A 26,305-nucleotide genomic window follows, 5' to 3' on the forward strand; every position below is an offset into this window, starting at 1 on the left:
GTCTCTCCCTCACTCTCGCCCGCTATCTCTGGCTATCGGATGCCCCACGTAGCAATAAGTGCGTTAGTAATTGACAGCCATGTTAGATGACAGATTGACCACTATTCTGGCCCTGTGTTCTCTAACTGTGGCTCTGGCCCTTTGCCACACCATCATCATTATTCTTTCTGGCCTATTGATCTGCCTGGGTGAGGTGCCTCAGGCCTGGGTGTCCCAACCAAAGAATCTTTTTCCACATCTGATACTCCCCCTCCCTGCCAGTGTCCCTGCCACCAGCCTGTGGCCAGCTGTCAAGGCGGAGGACGATTAGATTAATGTTTTTGCTCCTTGCTTTCATGTCCGATGCCATGGAGCTTTGTGTGGGTGCTAAAGTAGTGGCACCAAATCATGGAGGGGACAAAAGGCGTTTTTGTGCTCCTTGGCTTTGTGATCCCTTGTAGCAGTTTATGCGGTGCATCTCACGGATGGCCAGAAAAAGCCGAAAACATCAGAGGTGTGCAAAGAAATGGAGAGATTGTGCTGATGGCGGGATTGAGCAGATGCTAATTAGGTGAATAATTGGATTCCAGCATTCTGTCCCAGTGGCACTGCAAGCTGAAGAAGCTGAAGCCTTGGTTGCCTTTTTAAAAGGAGAGCCCCATCTGGACTTGATAGCCTATTCCCAAGTGGGGCATACAAACTTCTGCTACAAATATTGTGCACTGATGATAGACATAGCCCATGGCAAGGGGACTGATCAAGCAAAGCAAATGGACTTCCAATTGTGGAGCCAGAAGGCAGGAGGGAAGGAGGAGAGGAGGGAGGGATGATGTCTGGTCTTGAGTGAGTGAACTAACTGGAGCAGGACAGGGGGAGGGAGAGAAAACATGCCCCCCAGGGAACCACAAGACCCCTTCTTTCTCCCCCTACTATAACCAACACCACCAATCCCAACAGCACGGGCTCATTCTCACTGAGCTAGCAGGGGTCCCCTCGGCTTTTATGTGGCTCCTTGTTCTCCACAGAGCAACCCTCAAACCCTTCCAGTGAGAGCTTTTATGACTGTTTGAACTGTGCATTAGGCTAATTTGTTGTCCTTCGCAGCATTACTCCTCCTCCTCTCTGTCTTTTTGTTCTGTTGGACTTTCACTTGATGTTGAACTTTCTACGGAGAACACAAAAGTTTTAAAATTCCCCCCGCAGGCCTTGAAATATCAAACAAAACAACAAAGCGAGAGAACAGTTCTGGGTTCAGGTTGGAAAACATGGTAAAAAATCTGCTGTGTGTGTAATTGCTGGAAGCAGAATGTGAGAAACTGCACAAATAATTAGTAGATCCTGGTAATCTTGGGTGCTTGGGAGATATTTGTTTCTCTTTTTTAGCCACAGTGCTGGGTACTTTGCTAACTGACAAGGATAAAAACTGCCCTAAGTCTTCTTTTTTTCGTGCTTTCTTCCATACGGTACCCTTCGTGCCTGGGCCCCCCCTCTCATTTCCCTGATCCTTCCCCCTGTTCTGAAAGCTGCTTCACGTTTGTCACGGTGTGGGAGGGCCCTCCTGATGGGGCCAATGACCAGAGGATGAAAGGAACTCACTCTGTTTGTCTCTGGGAACAAAGGTGTAATTACGCCCCCATTTAGGAACAGTAAATTTATCTCCCCCTTCGTTTTCGCTGAAGCGACGGGGTATTTTTTGGCTTCGGGGGGGATCACTGCAATGATAAGTGAAGAAGCTGTTTTAAGAATGCAACGGTAGTGCTCATTAATGTCCCCGGTGGGTGTATGGAGTAACAATATGTCTTTGTATGGACAGAGATGAGAAATAAAGCCCAGGGGTCATATTTGTGAAAGTTGTTAGAACTGCTATGACACAGATGTTTTTTAAATACATTACTTGTAATGAAATCTGTAAAACTCAAGCACCTGTTATTACTGTAGGCAGAGAAAGTCGACAACTTCCCACAACTTTTCTATAGTTACTACTCACCGACCAATCGCAGGCATTAGCTCTGAACACATGTAATGAACTGTTCTCCTTTTTATAAACATGAATATGGCTGCAAACAAGAGAATTTCAATTTTAATATTTGCACATCTGAAGCAACTTTTATTCACAGATTAAAAGAGAATTATAAAATGAAGTAAATGAAGATGTCAAATTATAACGGTTTTTGCAGAGTACATCTACTTTATTCTCAGAGATAATTGAATGATCATGATAATTGTGATCTCAACAATAAGCAAAAATAATTTTAGTTTAAATATACACAGCTCCCTCATGCTTTCCTCGTCATCCTGCTGTCTTTCTACTGTGTCTATGATCCCTTGCTGCTGTTCTCTGGCCTGACATGACAGTACAGGTGGATGGCCACTGAACAGAGAAGTCATGGCCCTTGGGGGCTGCTGCTGCTGCTCCTCTCCTCTATGATTCATGTCATGTATATTATTAAGCCATTAGATGCTATCAACCCCTCTGAATGATTTAATTTTCCCAGAGGGCTGTCTTTTGAGCAAGTGAAAAGAAGAACATACATATTCATTGGGGCTGGCTGTCAGCAGCCAACCCCCCCAGTGGAACTCACTCTGACCTCATCCCTACTTCCGTACGCATCTCTGTCTCACTACGCAGCCTATGTGCACCCCCACCCACCCCCAAAACCACCCACCATTTCCATCCCCCCTTTCCCAACGCCACCCTTCGGTAGCTCACACACAACAGTCTCTTGTGTTCTTCACATTGTGCGAGCATGGATGGCTTTGGAAGCAAGTTCTGTCCATCCCTCACCCTTCTCTGCCTTCCCCTCCCATCATTCATCAGGCCTGATCCAATCACTGATAAGGAAGGAAGAGGAGAAAGATAAGGTCGCTGTTTGGAGCTCCCTCAGGCCTCCCTCTGTTCACCACCTCAAATAGTTGTTTCACAAAAGACTAATCTTTTTTTCCCTAACAATGTGCCGTTTCATTTCTGTCACTGCACTGCTTTTCCGTACAATAATAATGTCTTTTGAGATAATATGTTGTATGTATAACTCAAACTGTATTTTTGTCCTCAAAGGTGGTACTTTTACAACAACTTCAGGATTGTATGCAGGAAACAACTCCCTGACAAATTCGACTGGCTTCAACAGCACACAACAGGTAGCTGTGCACTTCTTCCTCTTAGTTCTGCCCCTCTGATCTGGTATCAGTATGCAGCTATCAGTTTATATAAGTTTGAATTGCAGACGTCTTCCCAGCCTGGAAATCTTTATGAAACATGCACACTCAATATGTTACATTTCATCCGTGACACATTCAAACATAAATCACTCAGGATGTCAAAAGCTTTGTACGCAGGATTATCTACTGTACCTCCTCCAACACATATGTATTATGCCACAGAGGAAAGGAAGAAGAAAAAAAAACAAGACAGATCGTTGTCCAGATGTAGGACAGAACAGACATGTGTTTGCATTTATGTTTTGGAATCTGCACTGTAAAGTAGCAACACTGGTGCAGGGCAAATCTCACATTACTCTGCCAAACCTTTTTCTCCTCCTCAACTCTGCTACCTTTTGTCTTTCTGCCTCCGCCTTTTTGATCAAAATTTTCCCTCTCACACCATTATTTATCTACCTTTGCTTTATATCTCATTTCTTCTCATCATGCCTTATCTTTATCCATATACACTGTCTTTCTCCACAGGACTACCCCAGTTATCCAGCCTTCGGCCAGGGCCAGTATGCTCAGTATTACAACAGCTCACCCTACACTTCGCCCTACATGACGAGTAACAACACCAGCCCTAGCACGCCCTCCACCACCACCACCTACACCCTCCAGGAGCCACCCGCCGGCATCACCAGTCAGGCCCTCACAGACAACTCTGCAGGTAGGAATCAAACCACAGGCAGCCGGGTATCCTTGTGTAACCTGAATATCAGGAGTTTGATCCTTGTAGGAGCCATGTTTCTTTTTGAAACCAGTGGGCCACTGAACTCCTTCCTTCTCACTCACTTGAAGTTGTGCTTGATAAGAGAGCATAAGCTAAACACCAAAAATATTTTTTCTTTCTTTCTTTTCTAACTCATGCACAAGGAAGAAATGATTTCATCAAGCAAGAAAAAAAAGTTTATAGTGAAAACATATGAAGAATTTCCGATAATTACATGTTGCATTAATGGATCATCTGGCAATCGAACACTGATTTTATCATTAAATCATTCTAACATTTATGTTTGCATTTCAAATTGTCATCAATCAACACCAAATACATCAGGCTTTAACTAAACATAATTTCATACACACTCATCCAATTTAAATAAATGACATATTCGCTTTTTCTAGTTGACATGTACTCTGTTACCTCTCGTTTATTAAATCAGCATGGAGCACAATAGCTTCTAGTATGTGCTCCACAGTTGATTTATGATATGTTTGTTACCTGTAGATTCATCCCTAAATAATGTCGCAGGAAGCTGTCTGTCCTGCATCAAGACAAATGGTCACTCAAACATTTTTGCTAAAAGCAAATAATAGCTCATCTTTAACACACTTTTTTTTATACTCTCCTTCCTTCTTTCCTTCCTTTCAGGAGAGTACAGTACCATTCACAGTCCATCAACCCCCATTAAAGATTCAGATTCAGATCGATTGCGCCGAGCCTCGGATGGAAAGTCACGTGGCCGGGGAAGAAGGAACAACAACCCATCACCGCCGCCCGACTCCGACCTTGAGGTAGGGTGAGCCCGCTACCTTGGCGACAGACAGCCTCGCCCTGTCTGAGGCACATGGACACTAATCCACTTACTGTATGTGCTGCCACACCAACTTTAACACTTGATGGGCATTAATACTTAAAGATCTGAATCCTTAACTATAAATGCATTCTTAATGCATTGTGGAATATATGACATCATTAAACACATATCTTATATAAAGTTCTTGTGTAGACTTCATAAATAAATAACAGGGCATGTGATTAAGTAAGTCATCACTGAAGTGAATAACATATATATTCTAGTCATCAAAGACTGGACACTAGCTGTGACTAAAAATGGTACTACCATACCATGAGCCGTAAAAAACTCTGATAGTGACCATATGTCAAAATAAACTCCTGGTAATTCAGAGGGCTCTTCATTAATATGATATGAATTTGAAGGAGGTTAATAGCACCCATTATAGCGCTGACATCATGGCATGTTAACATATCTAGTTAATTAGTTTGTCACTATTGATTACTCTAATGTAAAGGGCAAGGGCTGGAAAGCGTGTGGTGGGGTGATGGGAGGAGTGTTGCGGTGACCAACCCAAGCAAATGGATCTCGGTCCCTGTGGCGCACAAATACACGCTCCTGGCCTATTGACCAGGAGGATCACCTTGCAGTCCTACAGAGTGCACCATTGATTTTGCCTCTTTTCTCTCTGTTTTTCTTTGTTTCTTTCTTCCCCCCTCTGCCCTCATATCTCTCCAGCGAGTTTTCATCTGGGACCTGGATGAAACAATCATCGTTTTCCATTCCTTGCTTACGGGTTCTTATGCCAACAGATACGGACGGGTGAGTGACATCAGACTGCAGCAGTAGCGGTTGCACTTTATCAGTAAAACACATAAATATTAAAAGGAGGGAAAAAAAGCACATTGAGGGCGGGATAGATTTCACTGTGCTTTAAGTCCATAGTGAGAAGACAGAGCAGAACTCGGTGTACAGATAATTATTTCTTTTTTTTAATAGGTCCAATAAGGCTTGGCAAGTATTTGACTGCTCTTTGCAGCTGTTAGAGCTATGCATGGCTGGTCGGGGCTCGGCTGTAGGGGCTCACAACAGTTGCACTCTGGATGTCTATTGAAACATCTTAAGTGTTCCTTTCTCCTTCAGAAATGCCACATTGTTAGTTTAATTAAGTGCTTCTCAATCCATCCCTTTCAGGCAGGGATCTCCCTGGAGATCCTGGCAGGAGAGAGAGTCCACCAAATGTAATTCAGTCAAACTCCCTATATATATACATATATATAATTATACTAAAAGGTCATTTTCTATCCCATTTCGCTGTGTATGCTCATAAGATGGAGAGTTTGCTTCTCAAGGCTTTGCTATTTGTTGATCCATGTAAATTGCTTCTCTAAATTTAAACTTTGAAAACAAACAATTTGGGAAACACAGCCGAATCCTATTCTCATGGTTTTGTTGAGGTCATAGGTTCTATATAGCATCTTCCTCACTGCTCTTCCCATTTAGATATAGTACACATGAATAAAATGACGTTAGAATCTTAACATTAATTCATCACAAATTCAGCATTTTTGAAATTATAAATTGATCTAGATGTTGTATTTCTTTGCCTAAACGCAGCATTTCTAATCACCAGTTGTTTTGGCTATGGAAGTGTCTGGGTTTTGAAGTTGAAAATGACATATTGCTCCTCATATGTCAGACAGCTTAGTGTCTGCGGCCCATGCTCGGTGCCTTTGTTCTGGTATGAGGGGGTGTTTGATGGGGGCAGTGTTTTGTTTTTGGGGTGAAAGAGGGCTGCCCCACGACCCTCCACTGTTTATTTACTTTATTCTCAGCTCTGCATGCTGGGTAAAGAGAGAGCTAAGGCTTAGGGAGCTGTGGCTCGGTGATGAGGGACTCTTCAACCACACACACACACACACACACTCACACACGCACACACACACACACACACTCAAACATGCATACACAGGGTCTCCAGTGTGCTCCTCTGAAACAGGAAACACTCCTGACTCCATAAGGGCCCATTCCATCAGAGCTCAGCTATAGGATGTGACAGCCGCTACAGTCCCTCTCACTCCGTTTTCTCTTTTGTTCTCTGTTTTTCTCCTCGGCTGCTCATTTCTCTCCATTTTTTACCAATTTTTTTTTCCTACTCATGCTCCAAACTGCTGACACTATCACAATAAAGCCATATTATAAGGGGCAGACATGCTTACTCACAGAAACCACAGAGCATGCCACCTCAAAGCTTATCAGAAATGCAAATCTGTAAACTACCTACCTGTAGAAACCAACTTCTCCCACATTCACCACAACAACCACCCCATCTCCTCCCCTTCTCCTCCCTCCTGTCTATCATTCATGTCATCCCTATCTTAATGGCATAAACAAAAAAGTTACAAAACAGTTTTCCCTCCAAGCTGCTTTGAGCTTACTATAAATAGATGAGTATCTGAGTGAACACACATCCACACTTTCTCTCTTTTACTGTGACCTCCCACCCTCTCTCTCTGACTCCGTTTCTGTCTCTCTCTCTCTCTCTCTCTCTCTCTCTCCCTCATACACACATAAACACACTGCTGTTCTTATCAGCTCTTTTAATTGGCATCAAGGCAGCTCACCCCCATAAAGCTGATGGTTGAGGCCAGCTGTGCTGCTATTGGGTTGGCCAGAGCTAGAGCTTAAAGTGGGTGGGGATGGGGGGTGTTATTGGTTGGGGGGGGGGGGGGGGTACTTGGCGCCCCTGTGGATGGCACTGACATCTCAGGACAGGTGGTGCTGGAGCATTGACAGCAGCAGCACTTTGGCCTTCTGGCCTGCTTGTATTCTTAACTCCCTCACTGACTGATTGTTTAGATTTAATTGGAAAGGATTCACTCACGCTGGAGAAGACTGCCTTTTCCCACCAAAGGAGCCTCTAATGCTGTAATGCTAAATCACCCAACAGCGCCATAGTTTGGGAAGAGGGACCTGGTAGCCTGTTGATGTGGGAGGCTAATTATTTTTGATGAATTCTGACTGAAAGATTGATTCGAACTGGGAGGTTAAGAGGAAGGAGAAAGCCTCTAGAAGTGGGGATTGAGCTCTACTTGTGTGGTTTGTCCTCTGTCATTTTAGTGAAAACATAAGCATTGTGGGGTGTGACAGCTAATCAGTAGAAAGCTCAGGTGTGTCTTCAGGTGGTTTAACTCTGTAATCCCTGCTTCTGCTCCTGCTGGGCCTGTCCTTAATGTAGTCTCACGCAGCTGCTGAAAATCCTCCTCTGCAGCCTGCTATTGTCCCTCTTTATGCTTTGCTGAAGACATTTGCTGGTTAGAGATTTAAGATAAAAATTCAATTAATTTAATTTGTGCAAAGAAAATATGTTTTATCCCTGAACCGGAACTTAATGATAGTATGAACAAGTGATTTTTGTAAAGTTGAAGTAAATGTGTTTAAACTGTTTTGTTAATATGTGTAAAATAATTACACAAAGGCTTGTGTCTTTATAGATATTTATGTGAAAATGCACCAAAGACTTTTTCATTATCTTTTTAAAGGGAAAAATCGCACACATTGTCACAGGCTCATTAACTATTTACAGTGCAGTTCACTCCTCTCTAGGTATTATCTTTCAGACAGTGCAACCATATCACCATTACAGCACGTATCACATTACTGACAGATCATGATTTAAGGGAAAATTACAGTTGAGCATAATGCAGAGAATTATCATTATTTATTTTACATTAGAATTGTTTTGGAATATTAAAAAACACGTCAATATGGCTGTTTTGTCTAAATACACTAAATACACTACAACGGGGAATTGTGCTATATCACCTGGAGAGCAATCAAATGATGCATCAGCACAAGTATGTGTAGAATGGGCCATTTACGATGAGGCTGTGACCTTAACTCGTCTAAATCGACCAGCCCTCCGGAGAAGAGACATGCTTTTACTGCATTCATTCAAGTCTGTGGCTTTTCTGATGACTATTTCGGTCCCTTTTGGAGGGTCGTAAACAGAGGCTGAAACTTTCAAGTCAAGCTAATGTCTTCTTTTAAGGGAAAAGCCTGCTGAGGAATTTAAAGGGAGTCTGTGTTAATTGAGTGGCTTACAGGGAACAGCATTATTTACTATATTACATTAAGTGCTTAAAAATGTGGGGAAAAAGACTTAAAAAAAAAAAAAAGAAAATCCTTTTTTTTTTTTTTTTTTTTAAATTGAATTGCTTTTCTCTCTTTTTCAGGACCCACCGACATCTGTATCATTAGGCCTGAGGATGGAAGAAATGATCTTCAACTTGGCCGACACACACTTATTCTTTAACGACTTAGAGGTGGGTCTGTTTGTGTGTTTTTACTCTTTTCCTTAAGCTTTCTTTGGTGCATTGTGATGCTGGTGGTGATTTTAGTGGTCAGATGTGTAATATTTTCTAACATGAGCTTATGAGGAGTCCATTAAGATTCTTTGTAAAGTTAGCAACAATTGTTTCATAGCGTGGAGCCTGTTTCTCAGTTATCAGTCCCACAGTGGTGAAGTATTACCTCGGAGCGCAAGGGATACCATGAATTTTACATGTGCTGTCAGTCTCTATCGTTCCTGGGTCACTGGCCCTGCCCCCACCCCCACCTCTTTCCCACTCCCATAGAAGCTAGTGCAATTTGTCAGGCTCTAGTGTTTCTGTGGCCACTCTGTCTGTCTGTGTGTCATGCTGTGTGCTTGGTGTCACTGTCCACCTACACCACAGACCCTTCCGTCACAGCATGAAATCCCCCGCCATCTCCCTCCCACGCCTCTTTACCCCCCTGATTCATGTACAGCTAGTGTAAAATCTGCCCCTGGGGCACAGGAATAGAGGGATCAGGGCCAAGGGAGGTGTCTGTGTGTGCGCATGTGGTGGGGTGTTTGAGTGTCTGCCTCACCCTGGGGAGCAGTGAAGTAAGACCAGAGGGTCAGGGATGCCTATATGCTCAGACTGTATGTACAGAAAAAGTGTGAGCCACATTTGTTCATACATGCAGTATACACCGATATGAAATTTATCCACTATCCTCTTTCCAGATCCAGATGTCAAACCCAACTAACTATCTGTGCTCATCGCATTTTAGCAATAAACAAAGCAATTCATCTTCGTGTTACTTCCCTCAACACTTGCTCTGTCCAATTCTCTGTCTACAATTTAACTGAGTTTTTTTCCTGGATTTTTCTCCCTGCCTCTTCCTCTCTGTGTCTTTCTCCCGCTGAATCTGATCCCAGTGACCCAGCGCTTTCCCTCAGTGTCCTGCTTTATGTTGACCTCACAGTAGAGGAAATGTTTTGTTTGATACTTAAGTGTGAAGAGATCTGTGGCCAGTCTGCCAAGTCTCATTACTCACCACCACCATGTTCGGCTTTGTTACATGAAGCAAACCCAAGAAGGAGGAAAAAACGGGGGAGAGAGAGACACAGAGAAAGAAAATGTTCATACTCCCCCAGACAGACGAGTGACTGAGATTCCAAATGCAGTCATCGTGATCAAAGTTAATTGGCTGCAATTGGCTGGTTAAATATTTCCTTATGCCCTGGCCATGTAGAATCCATTCTATCTGCACTTTATTTAATAGATGTGCCCCAATCATTTGAAAAAATGGAAGTTTGTGACAACGCTTAAATGTGGTTTTGCTCAACATCTGTCCTGTGTTTTGATTTCTTTTCATGTGTGATGAAACTGCTCACAGATGAATTGGCAGCTCAAACTGCTTATAAAATTATTTAAAAATGCAGCGAATGTATTTCTTCTGCTCTATCTCAGTTACCAAATTATTAGATTTTGTTATGACACTTAAAAGCTTCAGATTTTTTTCCACTCTGACTGAAGTAGCTCTATGTGGTCTGCTACAAGAATGCTTTTTAAACTGTGCAATGTAAAGACCCCTCTGCAGACACTGAAATGATTGTCATTAACAATCATACCAGAGGAGGAGTGACATTCTCTTGAAGGCATATAGAGCTCTCCTCTTAAACTGAGTTGGGCCACTCTGAGTGTTAAGTGCCAGGTCTCAGCAATATCTAACTAGTTGTATTTCCTCTCTGCTGATTTACAGTCCTCCATCTCAGATAGAGCTAAATAGAGTCCAGCTATAAATACCGCAGCCAGCAGCAGTTATGTATTTAAGCATGTGCAGAAATGCATATGGTCCATCTAATTTAGTCTAAGCCATAAAGGGAGACCCCAGAGGCTGTGCAGAAACACAGGTGCAGAGTTAGTGGCCTAACGGTGTGTGTGTGAGCGGTCCCATCTAAGTCTTAACACTGTTGTCCTGCCTGCCTCTGCACAGGAACATTAAATATGGACCCTGCTTCCTTAATTCTTCACAGTATGTGCAGTTTAGTATTATTTTTGCTTGAATTCAAATTTTCGTTTTAAAGATTCTTTTCATTCATTTTAAACATTTTAAATTCATAAGGGTTGTTTACAGCCCTATAAACATCACAATTAAGCATAATATTGTTCCCCGACTGCCGAAGCAACAGAAAACACTCCAATCTTGTGTATAATGTGCGTTCAAGTGTGTGTGTGAGAGTGTGTGTGAATGGAGGCTGGGCCGTGTTGATAGAGCTGGTGAGTGACGATTCAGAGGAAAGTCATAAAAAGAAAGAGGGCATGCCGAAGGGGTCAACAGGGATCAGTTTCACCCTTACGTCTCTCTCTCCCTCTTTCTCCTCTAACCTTTTTCTGGATCAGCGCTCTCTTTTTTCATTCACTGTTAGATAGTGGGTCCCAGAAATACTGCACCTCCCCAAAAGATTTCCCCTCTCAAACCACACACACACACACACACAAATCTTTCTATCGATTCCTCCCGCACAAACCATTTGCTGCTAAGGCCTTTAAAAGACGGCTGTAGTATTGTATGAACAGCACAATCTGTTTTTATCATCAAAGATGCTCTCACTGAAGGAAGTATTAGGAAAGTAATTCAAGGCAATATGATCCCTATTGATGTGATCTCCACTGTATTAATTTTCCTTGTAGAAGAAGTTGTATTTCAATAGCTACAGAGATAAACATATAATCAGTTCATCTGATATAAAACTTGATACAAAATCAATTATTTTTGTAATGTGTTAATTAACAGCAACACCATAGTTGTAAGGTAATATCAGTAATTTCATTATTTCCTTTATTTTATTTTCAGAATTACATCGTCAAAGCAAGTAATAACTTTTTTTTTTCAAAATAATATACTTTTACAAGTGAATTACTGAGAAGATTTGTTGTTCTAATATCTTATTTTTGAAACATAATCAGTTTCATTGGATGCCATTTTTATGCAAGGGTTGTGATGTGTGGTTGAATGTGGAGTTAATTGATGGTGTAAAGTGATGTGTGTAACGAAGCCCACTGAGGCTGAGCTCACAGGGAAGACTGACGGCTCTGCTGTGACTCAGGGTGTGAGTTTACTGTAGGTGCGCTGCTGCAGCCCAAACGCTAACACCGAGCAGTATGTGGGAACCAGGGGCCTCTCTCTCTTTGGCTGAGCCCCCTGTGTTCCCCTCGCAGTGGGGTACGAGCGCTGCCGTTTCCCCCCTCCCTGAGTGAGAAAACAACCCTCCCTGTCTGGAGGATAAAGGGCATGGGGGCAAACCACTCACAGGGAGAGAGAGGGGGAGAGGTCTCTAAAGGTGGGAACATTTTAAATTAGTCCACTGATGCCTCCATGCTGTGTGCACACACTCTCTCACACTCCTGCACATGCACTCCAAACATGTTGTGCTGCAAAGTCTTAATATACACACATACTGTACGAACACTCATGAAAATACTCACAAATTCTCACACTCGCACACACACACATACCTGCAGAGCAACCCTATGACACTTTGAGCTGACTGCCTTTTATAGCTCCCACCCTGCATTCACAGGTTTAAAACCTCCTCTGTCACTCTCACCCAGGGGCTGCCTGTTAATGAGAGATGCTGTGAAATGCACGGTTACCTTTTCCTAGTGGCTGAAATGGCCCTCCAGAGCCTCGTAGTACGGAGCTATTCTGTAGGTTTTATGTCCCACAGTAGAGATTCAGATCCTGTACTCGCCATTCCATATGATTGGTAGCTTTATGGTGTTTTCCTTGATAGTTGATTTATAATTTTTTTTTTTTTTTTTTTTTTTTTTTTTTTTCCAGTAAGGAGAAACATAATGCTAACTATGCTTTTCATTGAATCATGACATTTGGTCGTTCAGCTGATTGGTTACCAATTAACACTGTAGCTCAGAATTTTGTATTTATATTTCAAATACCTCTCAGCATCCTAACAGAGCAGTCACTCATCAAGATTTGCACTGTGAAACGCTATGAAGCCAGGGATGAGGAGTTCATATTCCTTTTTTTTTTTACTTTCCCAATATAAAATATGCTGCTGAAACCAAATGGCAACAGTAAACTAGGTCATTTTCAAATATGGTGTATTTTGTCAGATGGTCTGTGCACACTGATGTGGGTATTTCATCATTTGCCTGGCCACGGATGCAGCAGTTCTGTCATGCTCCTCGACAGAACTCCATCAAGTCTCAAGGCGGGGCCACTGATGTGTTTTGGAAAGGCTACAGAGAGAAAGTGGAGGTTTCAAAGCCACTTTGTCAATCTTTGCTCCACTGAGCTCCACCTCACCCCCATCTTCTACCCATGCACCAATAGGGGTTGCGGGTGCACGGAAAATATAACATTACTGTCTGGTGACAAATGATGATATTAAAGAGTAAATTTCTTGTCCTGAATTAAAAAGGGAGACACAGCACCTGCCCAGTGTGGTCTGTGGAAGAAGAGAACAGAAACTTGCACAGATTTGTCCAAACAACAGTCCACTTGGCAGGAATAAACTGCCTCTCTATGGATACGTTTGTTGCCGAGGGAAAATGCTGAAATGGCTGAGATTTGATATTGCATTTAATGTTGCTCTCCTTTGAGGTGTGGTTTGGACTTGCAACGCCAAAAACAGGAAATAATGAGAAGCAGCTCATCCATCACACATAACTAATTTATACTTTTCACTGCCTACCTGTGGGGTGTTTCCTTCTTTTCCAACTTTTCCAGTCATTACAGCAGCACTTTAAATGGCATTTTCTTTTTAAAATTCAGTCTATGTCTGAGTAAACGGTGCTTGTGTTCCCTCTGGATCCCTTCCTCCGGATTGTGAGAATTTTTGTAAAACCAGCAGAGACTTCTCTATACCTGTGCTTTGTTTGGCGCTGCTGTTTGAATTCCGTGACTGTTCAAGCACAGATTGTGGATTGGAATGAAGTAGGTTCGAAGAACTCTTCCTTTGTTACCCACATCCTGTGTTTGACCCCCAGGTAATCACAACCCCCCTCCCTTCTGCACCCTCCTCCTTTCCCCCCAGACAGGGGTGCCTGTGGTGGGAACAGAGAAGGAAGTTGCTGGGGGTCACAGACCACGGGGGGGTGGGATGACAGCCTCTGCCGGTGGAGTGGTAGTACTGAGAACCTGCGAACCATGGATGAGCCTTTTTCACATGGCATTAGCCTGTAGGGTCACAAAGAATGCTGTGATGACGGCTGTTATCGCTCACACTGTGGTTTTGACCACCCACCCCCACCCCAACAGCTCACCTGAGAGAGAAGATGAGAGAGGGGGGACGACTAGGTGTAGTTTGTACCAAAAAAATGGATACTGTCTGTACAGCAGTGACCTGCACCTCTATGGGAAATCGGGTCTAAAGGTTAGTTCAGATAGCTCCTTCCTGTGTTTTGGTAACATGCGTTGCTGAGTTTCTTTCTTCTGCCTGTCTCTGACTGTTGCAGTCACCACTCTGAGCTCTTTCCAGAGCAACAGGAAGACTCAGACCGTCATTACTGATTGCTTAATGACAGATACCAAGGGAACAAAGAGAGCTCTGATAACTTCCTCCCCAGTGAAAAGTTGTCAGCAGACTAGCGGCGAGACAGCGAAAGGAAGAGAGAGTGAATGATGCAGAGATGGACTCATCCTGAGGCGGAAGCCTCCTGCCTTTAATTGTACATTTTTTAGTAATTTCATCTTTCCTGTACAGATAAAGACTGTTTGGTAGCTGAATAAATTCAGATTAAAGAAAAAGAATGTTGCTGATGAATTTAACACAAAGACGCAGAGTTTGCATAAGAAGTAATTACAATGGCTTCTGGTGGATGGTCTTCACTCCTGAGTACAGTAGGAACATCTGGTGTGAGTTAGCAGTGATTGTAGGTTTTAGAGAGACCACTGTTTGCTTGGTGAGGGGAGAATGGGGAGATTCGATGGAAAAGAGATGTTCAAAAGGTTCTAAGAAATTCACAGACTGCCCCTCAATGGGCCACCATCTTGAAGACCTGTCATTTTATTGTTGTTATACAAATAAAATAATAGCGGCCTGTTATTTTTTTCCTCTAACCCTTCCATTGAGACAGTGACAGTAACTTTTAAGTGCTTATGAATTCTTTTCTTTTTGTTATATAAGTCATGTGTTCCTATAAATTAGCTACTTTATCACAAAGTGGCACTAAATGAACAAAATTATGTTTATCCTTGTCTATGAAACTCATTATATTTGCTCTCATTTGCGTTCTGTATGAACAGTGTTCATGTTTTGGATCTGTTCTATTTATTTGGCATTTCATAATCTATCCATTTAACAATGCCATAGTGCAATTGAGACTTTCAGCGAGTCCATCAGTTAGTAGAATTCACCTCCCCATAGTATTTCTTTCCATACCACTTCGACTATACGACTGTACTTAACTGACTTGAACCTGCACCATCCATGGCTCTGTGGTGTTTACGAGACCTTCAGAAGTGGCTCCTAATGAGTATGTGTAAGGGTTACTGTACGACATTACCCACAGCCACCTCCTCTATTAGCTTTCCCGGTCCTCCCAGGGAGCCAGTGCAGAGGTTTATGCCAACCCCAGCTGGGAACAGTAATTGTTGGAGTCTGCGCATTTTTCCAGCGCCCCCCCACCCTTTTTATTCACAGCGCGCACACACAGACCAACTTCTATCTGGAGGTCTTAAGCCCTATTCAGCTGTTAATCATGCATTGTAATATCTACAGAATAAAAAAAAAAAAAAACAATGTAAACATGCAAAAACAGCCAAATGAAAAGGGTACAGGCATTCAAACTGTAAAACCCAAACTGCTGTGTTTACCTTGGCCTCTTGAATTTTTAACACTTTACACTTGTTGAGGTTTGGTGTGTTTATTAGCTTTAAGGATTTGGAAAAGTCTATGAAAAATCATTCATAATCAGCCGGCAGCTATAATGGCTACAGTTAGGCCTAATTACTGAGACATATTTATGTATATCAGGTCATGTTGAAGTTTCGGCTCTTGGCACATGAAGTAGGCCCATAATGAACATGCTGAGTAATATTGTTCTCAGATATCTGTTTTGATCCATGCTGGCTGTCAGACTGTGAAAGAAATACATCACATAGGAAGAATAAACATGAGGAACTATTGTCATCCAATAAGGTACCAGGAGACAGCATGCAATTAGGCAATGATATACCAAATGAGTGGGACTGAATGGTCCAATACCAAAGTGAAAGAGGTGGCAGGAGCTTGTGCAATTGGCTGATTGTGTCTGAATCATCAGCAGGTAATTACTGGATAATAGAAGCATTCCAGTCACTTGCACCAGAATGGGAGGTCTTTGAAAGGAGGCTTTATGTGGTGCTTAACCCAGGGTGCTGTTTTTGTTTTCCTAAACAAACAGACATGCCTCCACTACTTAAGGAATTAAGCACATCAATACTTCTGGCTTTAGTTCAGTTCTGAGGAACGTTTTGGGATAATTTGTGAACATAAATTATCCACGAGTTTGTTGGCAGCGGATCATCAAGCTGGGACAAATTGCTGCTTTCTTCAACTATTAAAGATCTGCCGGTGAGTGTCTGGAAACAGATTAGGCCAACTGAGCTGAGAGCCCCCGTCTGTACCCCATCTCCAATTGGCAGTCCGTCTTCTGGAACGTGGGGCTCTGAGCTCGCACCATGTGAGGTCACTTTGGACTCTCTCCCCCAGCGTTTAGCCGCTGCTCTCCTGCATATCCACCTCTCTACCCTCCCACCGCCTTATCGGGGTGCCGGAGCCCCAGAGAGGAGGGGAGAGGGGTCACAGGGTCAAAGTCTTTTCCTCTTTGGATCTCGGGGCTTGCTGGGAGAGGCTTGGCGAGAGAATGGCTGCATTAGAGCTGGGGTTGGGGGTCAAGATTTTAATTCTGTTAAAGAACAGCTGGTTTGAGTTTCTCCTCACATTGCTCTCCCCTCCCTCTCCCCACAAATCCAGGGAGATGAAAAATTTGTTCAGAGGGGAACCAGTAAAATAAAAAAGGTTTACGGTCCAAAGCCCTTACCCTTACCCTGCTCTAGCATTAGAGAGGAATGCAATAACGTCAGCATTTGGCCTCAGTTAGATTGACTTAAAACAAGGAAGTCCTTTTCTGTGTTTGGGTGTCTTAACAGCCGGATGAAACTTAATTAAAAAGCTTACAAAATCAGGAGGGATTTTTCATACTTGAGACTGGAGGAATTCTGTCTCTCAAGTTTCAATTATTATTTCTCACATAACTTTAAACAGGGGAGAGTAACCTTTCTGGCAGTTCCACAGCCGATTTAAAACCTGTAGCTTTCCAGAGAAAGTCTTTAAGTTATTTCATATAGATATCAAATAGTCTCTCTGTTATTAATTTTATATTAGAGCTGACTGAAACAAATTGAAAGGTTGATGTCACATTCACAGAAAAGCCTTTTGCTCTGAACAAGGCTATCGCTCAACCTCCTGTTGGCAAAATTGCTAGCCATCCCAAGTTTTAGCAAAAAGCATCTCAGCTAGTCTCTCTCTGCTCTGCCCCATGTGAAATGTGTTGATCTGAATGCCAAGGCAGGACTCCCTCACATTTCAGGCTGGCTGAGGGGGGTTTGAAAGAGAGGAGAAAGGGGGAGGCACTAGCACGTTCCTATAAATGGAAAACTAATAACAGATTTTTTGTGTGTTTTCTCCTGCGCTCTTTTGCCGGCTGGCTGGCTGACTGGCCCCGGGGCTGTGTTGGTGTGTGGCGCAGCAGCAATCAGAGGTCATAATTTCATTGGCGGTTAGCATCAGGTTCAATTTTTCTAGTAGGTTACATTTACCAGAAAGTCTGGATTGTGTTACTGTGTACCGGTGGAATCAGAGCAGAGCTGCAGAATCCCTCTACCTTTCCAAGAGGAGCCATGCACCCCCCAAAGGGGAAGAGGAGCGCGCACACATGTGTAGAGATACACAGACACACACACACACACACACACACACATGCACAGACCATTAGTGCCAAGTCCCTTTATATATTCAGCTACCCTACATACATCCTTCTACTGTATGTATATATATCTATGCTCTCAGACATAGCTGCTCAAATGCCAACCTGGGGAGTGTTTAGAGTTGCTAGATTGGGACTTAATTGGTTATGTCTGTGGGTGTGCATATCTTTAGACCCCTCTAGTGGTAGCAGTCCATTCAGACTGATGATGAGGTTCACTTTTTGTTTGGACAGAGCCGTTGAGGGCACAGGGAAAGAAAAACGCGGAGAGCTGATTCAAAAGGATGTAAAGAGAAAGTCAAGGCGAAGGGGGATTAAAGCTGAGGTGTCCAGCCAGAGCACAAATTCCTGAATAAATATATTTTTTTCAAGTGAAAAATGACCTGGAACATGTGGGGAGTGTCTTTTCCCAAGAAAGAACCCTCAATAAACTCTATTCCTCACTATATCCTCACTCAAAGTGCATGTTTTGTGTGTTGCAGGAATGTGATCAGGTCCATATCGACGATGTGTCCTCTGACGACAACGGGCAAGATCTAAGGTACAATATTACTGTACTTTGGTCATATGCTTGGCTACCATCAATGATGAAGCAGCTTGGCTCTAACAGATTCTTTCTTTGTCTTAATCTCAGTACGTATAACTTCAGCGCTGATGGTTTCCACGCAGCAGCGACCAGTGCCAACCTATGTCTGGCCACAGGCGTGCGGGGAGGCGTGGACTGGATGAGAAAACTGGCCTTCCGCTACAGACGAGTAAAAGAAATCTACACCACCTACAAAAATAACGTCGGAGGTAATCCCCCAACAAGCAGCGCTGTTCTGTACTGGTCTGGCGAAATAGAAAATGAGTTTGCAGATGTACGTGCCCTCGTTGCGTGGGCGTTTGTGTGAGTGTCTGCGCGTGTTCACGTGTGTGTTCTAAAAGCACACATGCCACACCACTTGGTCAGGGTAAATTTTGAAAATTTCAGTGGTATTCAGAGGGCTGGTCCAATCCAAACAATGTTACCCTACGTTTCAGGTCTGCTGGGCCCAGCCAAAAGGGAAGCCTGGTTGCAATTGCGAGCAGAAATTGAAGCCTTGACGGACTCCTGGTTAACACTGGCACTGAAAGCACTAACATTAATCCACTCAAGGTAGGACTCCAGCGAGGAAAATTGTACCCAGTCCCACACCGCACATATATAAACTCGCATGTGGTGTAAATAAGTCAACTCCATACTATTAAAGAAACACCAATGCTCTGACTTTGTCTTTTGGACAAGCTTTGTCCTCTTATTTAGAAAAATAAGTGTGCTAAGAGCTCAAACTTGAAAAAGGAGGAACCCATCCTTGAAGAACATGTTTTAAACAACTCATACATTACTTTGTCTTTATTTTCAGCACATTGTTTTTCATTTGTCCTACCTCGGAGTGATTTAAATTGATGACACCCCTTTTCTCTCCTCCAGGTCAAACTGTGTGAATATCCTGGTGACCACCACACAGCTCATCCCTGCCCTGGCTAAGGTCCTGCTCTATGGCTTGGGAATAGTCTTTCCTATCGAGAATATTTATAGCGCAACCAAAATAGGTAAATATTCAGAAGTGTGTGATTCGAGTTCTCCTCGTGTTTTTTGTAATGTTTCTCCTCTATCATCAATCTATCACTTTGGGACATGAACGCTTATTATTGTAGCAATGTGAGGGTAAACAGTTAAGACACACACGCTACTTAAGTGACGGGGCTGAGGCGTGGACGGGGTGGGAGATTCAGTCACCGGAGAGGGTTGATGTTCTTCTATGAAGGAATCAGCCTAATCAGCCTGGGATTATTTTTCTGGAGCTGGGCCTGTGCTGGGCCTCCCCAGGCCTCTCCTGCTCAGTCTCTGCATATGAAACCACTTCTGCACATTTATGTCATTCCACAGCAACAGGACCCCCCCACCCCCCCTCCCCTCCCTTCTCCTCCTCCCATCTCCCCCCTTTTCCTCCAGTCCTTCCCCTTCTTCACTGTTTCAAATGCAAAATAAACATCAAGCTTCACTCCCGTGCCATTTTCAGGCCCATCAGCACAGAGTTGGAGCAGAGTGCAGCTCAGGGTTCCTTGGAGCATTATGCACACTGGCCCTCCGAACCAGATCCTGTAGCATTCTGCTTTAAATGATTTAAGTTCATTTGTCCCATGTTTGAGGAGGAGGAGTGAGTTAATGCTTTTCAGATTGTTTTTATCTGAAGGCCGATCTTATCACATCCCCTGGCTGAGCTCAAAGTGTTTACACTTAGCCCTATTTTGTACGTGTGGTGTTTTTAAAGGGGGCTCTTGTCACCCTGTGCCTCTGAATCAACTTGATGGTTTTCAGTTTGCGAATGTGTGTGTATGTAAGTGAGTATCTGTTTGCATCCATGCAACGCTCCACTAACATCCTTCTGTCCACTCCTCCGCAGGGAAGGAGAGCTGCTTTGAGAGAGTAATTCAAAGGTTCGGGAGGAAAGTTGTTTACATTGTTGTTGGAGATGGTGTGGAAGAGGAGCAAGGCTCAAAAAAGGTAAGAGGTCTTGGAATAATAGATATAGTACATACTACAATGGTGTCATCTGCTGAAAACATTTATCAGAACCGCATTGAGCAAAGAGAAAAGATAATGTTTGGACTTGTGATTACTTTCTGTAATGTGGAGAGTTCATTATGAACACAAAACATACCTGCCATACCTTTCCAAAGAAAGGAATCAGGGCTCCAGCTCTGCCCCTCTACAGTCGTCCTTTACTTTTATGTGTTTATCCTCTTATAGTGCATCCAAGCACAAGAGAGAAAGTCTGTGGTGTGTAATCAGCGCTCTTCCTCCATCTCAGGTTTACAGAGCAAGGGAGGGGAGAGATGGCATAATTATATATTCCTGCTCGGTGCCCTGAGCAGCGTGAATGCTGTATGTGTAACGCTAGACAGGCCCTTTCAGGCATGATGAAGGCACATCGTAAATGGAGCACTCATAAAGGAGACTTAAATCATTGTTGATGAAATTAGAATATTTACTGCAATGACAAGCCCGTTGGCACGAGACCGATCAAGAAAGGCTCAAAGCCGACATCTCCCGCACTCTTTCAGGAAACATGACGGTATCTGTTCAGATGAATCTGACTCGCCCTTTTCGTGTTACCTGTTGGCTCTTGCTCCACAATTTGTGTATTCAGCATTTCTGCCAAGTTTGGATGTAAACCAAACGCCACATGCAAGCTACACACAGCAAACATATTCATTAGCAAATTAATCAGCGGCCCGGGAGCATATTTCGCTGACAGTTACGGCGAGCCGCGGTGTCACGGCGAAGACATGGAGTTTCCCTTTGAAAAGCCTCCAGCTCCTTTCTCACCTGTTTCTCAGTAAACAATGAGTAGAGAAGTGTGAGGACAGATGAAGAGTGATTAGGCAGTGATTAGGAAGAGGTAGCAACCTTTACCCTGGATAAGTGTGTAAAGCAATAGCTCTGTATTATGAAAAGCGAACACACCCTGGGAATATGGTCTTGAGGGATGATTGTGGAAAAACATGCAAATATTTTTACTCAGTCTTGAGTTGTTGGAGTGTGACATTGATGGAAGGATAAGGCGTTTTTCTCCCCCCCCCCCATCTGAGTGGTGCGAGTCCCACGACACGCCATGCGGTAAAAGGTTTCTGTGTCAACATCAGAGAGGACGTGAAATAACACAACAATTTCACCCGTCAGGAGGCGCATATCAGACGTGACACTGTGTGGAACTACAAAAGCAAATGTCTTAAAGAGTTCTCTCGGCCCTCATTCCTCCACCAAAAAAAAATCCCTGAAACAATTCTGCCTTCACTTATTCGCCATCGCCTGGGACAGAAGGGAGAGATAACATCTCCAGCTTTTAAACTTAAAAGCAAAGACAATTTACAAAACAAAAAGCAAAGAGCTTTTTAAGGGTCAGTGCAGGCTCTCCTAAGCGGAACATATGCCTGGGAGAGGCCATACCTTTGATAAGGGGAGGGTAATGGGCTCCACACACTGAGGAGCTGAGGACTCTACCTGACAAGCTCCTTTCATTCTCTGCGACTCAGGTTTCTCCCCCCGTCCTCTGCTTGGAAACAACAGCTCATTTGCACTGTCCTAAACACACACCAACAGGCAGGAGGTACATTTAAAAGAGACTGTGGGGAGTTCACTTCTGTCCAGGCTGAAGACAGCCACCGGATTAGTTTGATGGTATAAAACTACACAGAGAAATTAGTTAGAGGTGCAGATGTACTATTTGGCCGCATAGACGTATGCACGAGGGAGCAAGAGGAGCAGTCGGGGGGTGTTATTGATATGATTGCTTTTCCTGGTGAATGAACCGGTCTTACTTTATTCACTGAACGTATTAGCTGCGTAAAAACTTCCCACCGCCTCTCACAAGTGTTCAGAAAGGCTGCAGATAGACTATTTTCAATATTGATTTTATTTGATTATGTTCAAAATGTCAGAAAATAATGTAAAATGTTCATCACTGTTCCCCAAAGTCACGTCTTTGTCATAAGATTTTATATTTGCAATGAAATAAAAGAGAAAAAGCAATAAATCCACACATTTGTGAAGCTGGAACCTGAGAGTTCTCAGCATTTCTCTTTCCTTTCAGTCATTTATCAATCACCACCATTTTCATTTCAAATCATATCAGTTCACTAATTGCTTCAGCCTTAAGATTATGTAGAATTTATAAATAAAACTTTACATAATATGTTTTTATTTTCTTTCCACAGCACAACATGCCCTTCTGGAGGATCTCCAGCCATTCAGACCTCATGGCCCTCCACCACGCTCTAGACTTGGAGTACTTGTAGCACCTCACCACCATCATACACCCTGCTCCACCTCAGCACACCCTGCAACCTTTCACCTTCGCCCTCCAGCCCTGTCCCACGCTTTGCCGCAGACTCCACAGCTCAGAAAAAAAAGGAAAAAAAAAAAGCCCCCCTGCGCTGCTTGGCGTCTGTCTTCCACTTCACAGGAAGAAAAGAAGAGGAGAAAAGAAGGCTGAGCACACGGTTAATGTGCTGACATACGGTCACACTTCGTCTTAACCCCTAAACTTTTTTTTTTTTTTTTTTTTTTTCTTCATTGCTGGAGGCGAAGGACAGAGGTGAATTTACGGCGCTGCAGCTGCTTGCCCTGGTTACTGTGAATTGGCCGCTTTCTGAAGCTGTCAAAGTGTTTTACGGCCCCCTGTTTGTGCCGGGACTCTGTCAGGGTTCACACCTGTGAGAAGAGCAGAGCTACTGATGGCCTCGCCTGCCTCGCCACAGAACTCAGCTACAGTAAACCACAGGCCCACGACTACTGGTGGTGACATTTCTCCGTCCCTCTAGCTCCCCCCCTTCTGCTCTTCATCTCCTGTCTCCTTCTGTTAATTATCTGTCTACCTACTTTTTACTCTCCCCTCCGTCGTGGGACGGACAAACAAAGCGACTGCTCCCGTGATAACCGTCGGCCTGTTAGTCCTGTGCTTCTTATTTATGAACGGAGACTTTGTGAGTGGCACCGTGCCACTGAGAAGGTACCTCGACGACAAAAGACTCGTGCCTTTTACAAAGTACTATTGATTTCCACCACAGCGAGAGGAAGACGTTTATGGAAGAAACAAAACAAAAAAAAAAGGGGTTTTCTAATAATTTAAGAAAATTACAAAAAACTTTATTTACAATGCTGAGACAATCGTGTACAGAGGAAATCTTTTTTGTGTGTGTAAGTTTGTAATCACTGGACTATTCCTTCCTATATTCATTTAGGTACGTGCTCTTGAAAGGCGGCAATGCTTTTTCATTGAAGTAGAAAAAAAAAAAGAAAAAAAAAAGGCATCCCATCGCGCATAAGCTTGTGCGACGCCTGAAAGTGTTGATGTGTTCAAGTTTTGTTCAGTAAACAAATATGTAGATAATGGGATTTTGTGATAAATCGTTTTGTCAAGACCAAAAGCATGGATGTCAAGTGTCAATGACCTTTCATCTGATTCTGTGATGTTTCTCGTCCTTACAGGAAACTTCATTCACATCTTTATATAGCATAACAGGTCTCCTCTATTGCAAGTCCTTTTTAGACTCATTTCAAAGGGAAAGAGGTATTTGTTTTATTTTTATTTTATTTTTTTTTAGTTATTCAAAAAGGTAGCTCACAACTTGTGTCCTTACGGCATTTCACCAGCTTGCAGCACTGACCCCATATATTTGGAAGCAAACTTAATTCTGATAAGGATTTTGGCATATGGCATTTCCTGCCTCCTCAGAGCCATTTTAACAACAAAATTTGAATAAATCTGATATTTAAAAATGCAGGCTTGAATAGGTTTTATTATCTTTTATACAAGCGCTATAACAACTCTTGTACAGCGAGCGTAATTTTGTATGATGTAGTGTTTTTATTTCAACTTTGAAAGTACATTCTGTGTCCCTCTTTGATGTAGCTGAAATACACGAAGCCCTTTCCATGGTGCTTCTACATCTGTGGATGGGGAAACCATAATGAACGTTTAGAGAAAAGCCACTAACTTCGAGGGGTTTGTGAACATACAGGACATGTGCTATCGACTGTGAATTTCTTAAAGAGAAACCGACTCGTTGTGTTTCTAATTTTTCCCTCCTTTGCACATGATCACTGCTGGCCTTTTTACATTTCAATTCGGATCCCTCTTCTCCCCTAACACCCCACCACCACCACCTGCCCGCCCCACCCCTCCCTCCCGCCTAGTCAAAACAACTTCTCCCCCCGTGCTCCGGGGTATCTACATATTGCTGCTAGATCAAGGTAATGGTAGGTAAATAGAGGAAATGTTTTATAGATTCATACAGCACGCTTTTTTTTATTATGTTGCAATCATAAATGCAAACTGGAAATACTTTACACTACATGGGCCTCATTGTGAAATGCAAAAGATTGTTGTGTCTGCAAAATATGTGTACAGATGTTTTTGACATTATTATTTGATTGTGTTTAAATTAATAAAACTGATTTGTGAACTGTTACATGTTGCTCTCTGTTTCTTCAATTCAAAAACTACAACTTAAAAGATATCAATTTACACCGGAATTAAAAAGACTTTCTGTCTGTGAACGAGGCTTGATTTAAACTTTTATAAAGCAATGGTTTTTTTTTTACTTCTTTTAATTGTGTATTAATATTACTGGAATGACATTACTATTTGCCACCAATGTCCAGAGACTGATACTGGTGTCACAGTCCTCAGTCACTAATCCCACCAGGAAGCGAATAGAAACTGGAGCTGGTGCAAGTGTAGACTAAACCACACCCGCATGTTAATCACATCCTTTAAATCAACACAATAGCTGCTATGAAATACTTTTTTACATCAAGGTTCCATCTGAATTACAAGCACACTTTTGTGACTTTTGTTTGGAATAGCTTTTTAAGATAATGTATATTTTATTTTTATAATTTTTTTCTGTTTCTATTAATTAGATATTTTTCATAATTCCCATGAGACAACGCAAAATTTTCTTCATCACCTCAACATGCGTCATACATTCTTGAGGCTCCTGAAGCCAAGCCAACGCTCAGCCCAACATTTGTAATAGTTCTGGCCTTAGTATAGTGTATGTCTGCAGGAGCCTCCATGCATAATTTACATATATCAAACCACTCCAAGTCATAGAGCGCTAGGTTTGTTTAAATAACATGAAAAATATTTATGAGGCTGATTTTATGAGGTGGTCACGGCTAAGACGGTCCAGCATGTAACACTACACTGGACAGGGAAGAAAGTGTCCGGCCTCCAAAACCACGTTGGCGAATTTAGCATGCATGGAATTTTATTTAGAGCCTTTTAATATCCAGATCAATTATGCTTTCATATGGAGTGGGAGTGATGACCAGGGTATGTGCGTCTGCCAGGTTGGACAAAGCAAGTCGGACTGCTACCACCGGTATGCAACCGGCAACAATGACCCCAAATGTGCTTCTTCCACTTCCAAACAGCTGAAAGACTGAGTAGTGTCTGAGGTCCTGACTAGCTCTCTTTCTAGGAGAGAGGAGCTGAACAGAATAAAGGTCTGTTCTCTTTGATAAGTTTTCCTGATGCTCAGAGACCTGGCAGAAAAAGTCAGACACAACCAGACCAGACATTTTGTCAAAAGAAAAAGTGGGTGTTGTGGCATGTTGGCCAGCCGCACTGGCTGCTCGTACAAAACAGACGGGAATAAAAATAAGAGCTAGATTGTGTCTGTTTGGCTTGTGTCGTGTCCCTCACTCAAAATCCTCCGCCAGAACTTTAATTTCTATCATCCCTTTATGTGCTGTGCTTCAGGTGGCTG

General features: G+C 42.9%; 1 protein-coding gene across 8 annotated transcripts in view; it reads left to right on the plus strand.

Annotated features, from left to right (window-relative positions):
* The window catches only part of eya1 (EYA transcriptional coactivator and phosphatase 1), a 62,522-nt gene extending 37,522 nt beyond the window's left edge, over nt 1-25,000 (plus strand). For all 8 annotated transcript variants that reach the window (XM_056364685.1, XM_056364688.1, XM_056364689.1 and 5 more), the window contains 11 exons: nt 3,035-3,117; nt 3,664-3,850; nt 4,553-4,695; nt 5,436-5,519; nt 8,933-9,022; nt 18,484-18,542; nt 18,636-18,796; nt 19,025-19,139; nt 19,455-19,576; nt 20,431-20,531; nt 22,745-25,000. In XM_056364685.1, the coding sequence (XP_056220660.1) occupies nt 3,035-3,117; nt 3,664-3,850; nt 4,553-4,695; nt 5,436-5,519; nt 8,933-9,022; nt 18,484-18,542; nt 18,636-18,796; nt 19,025-19,139; nt 19,455-19,576; nt 20,431-20,531; nt 22,745-22,825 (1,226 nt within the window). In that variant the 3' untranslated portion in view covers nt 22,826-25,000. The remainder of the gene's footprint in view (nt 1-3,034; nt 3,118-3,663; nt 3,851-4,552; nt 4,696-5,435; nt 5,520-8,932; nt 9,023-18,483; nt 18,543-18,635; nt 18,797-19,024; nt 19,140-19,454; nt 19,577-20,430; nt 20,532-22,744) is intronic.
* The last annotated feature ends 1,305 nt before the right edge of the window (nt 25,001-26,305 follow it).

The sequence above is a fragment of the Seriola aureovittata genome, chromosome 20 (assembly GCF_021018895.1).
Source record: "Seriola aureovittata isolate HTS-2021-v1 ecotype China chromosome 20, ASM2101889v1, whole genome shotgun sequence".
Classification (NCBI taxonomy): domain Eukaryota; kingdom Metazoa; phylum Chordata; class Actinopteri; order Carangiformes; family Carangidae; genus Seriola; species Seriola aureovittata.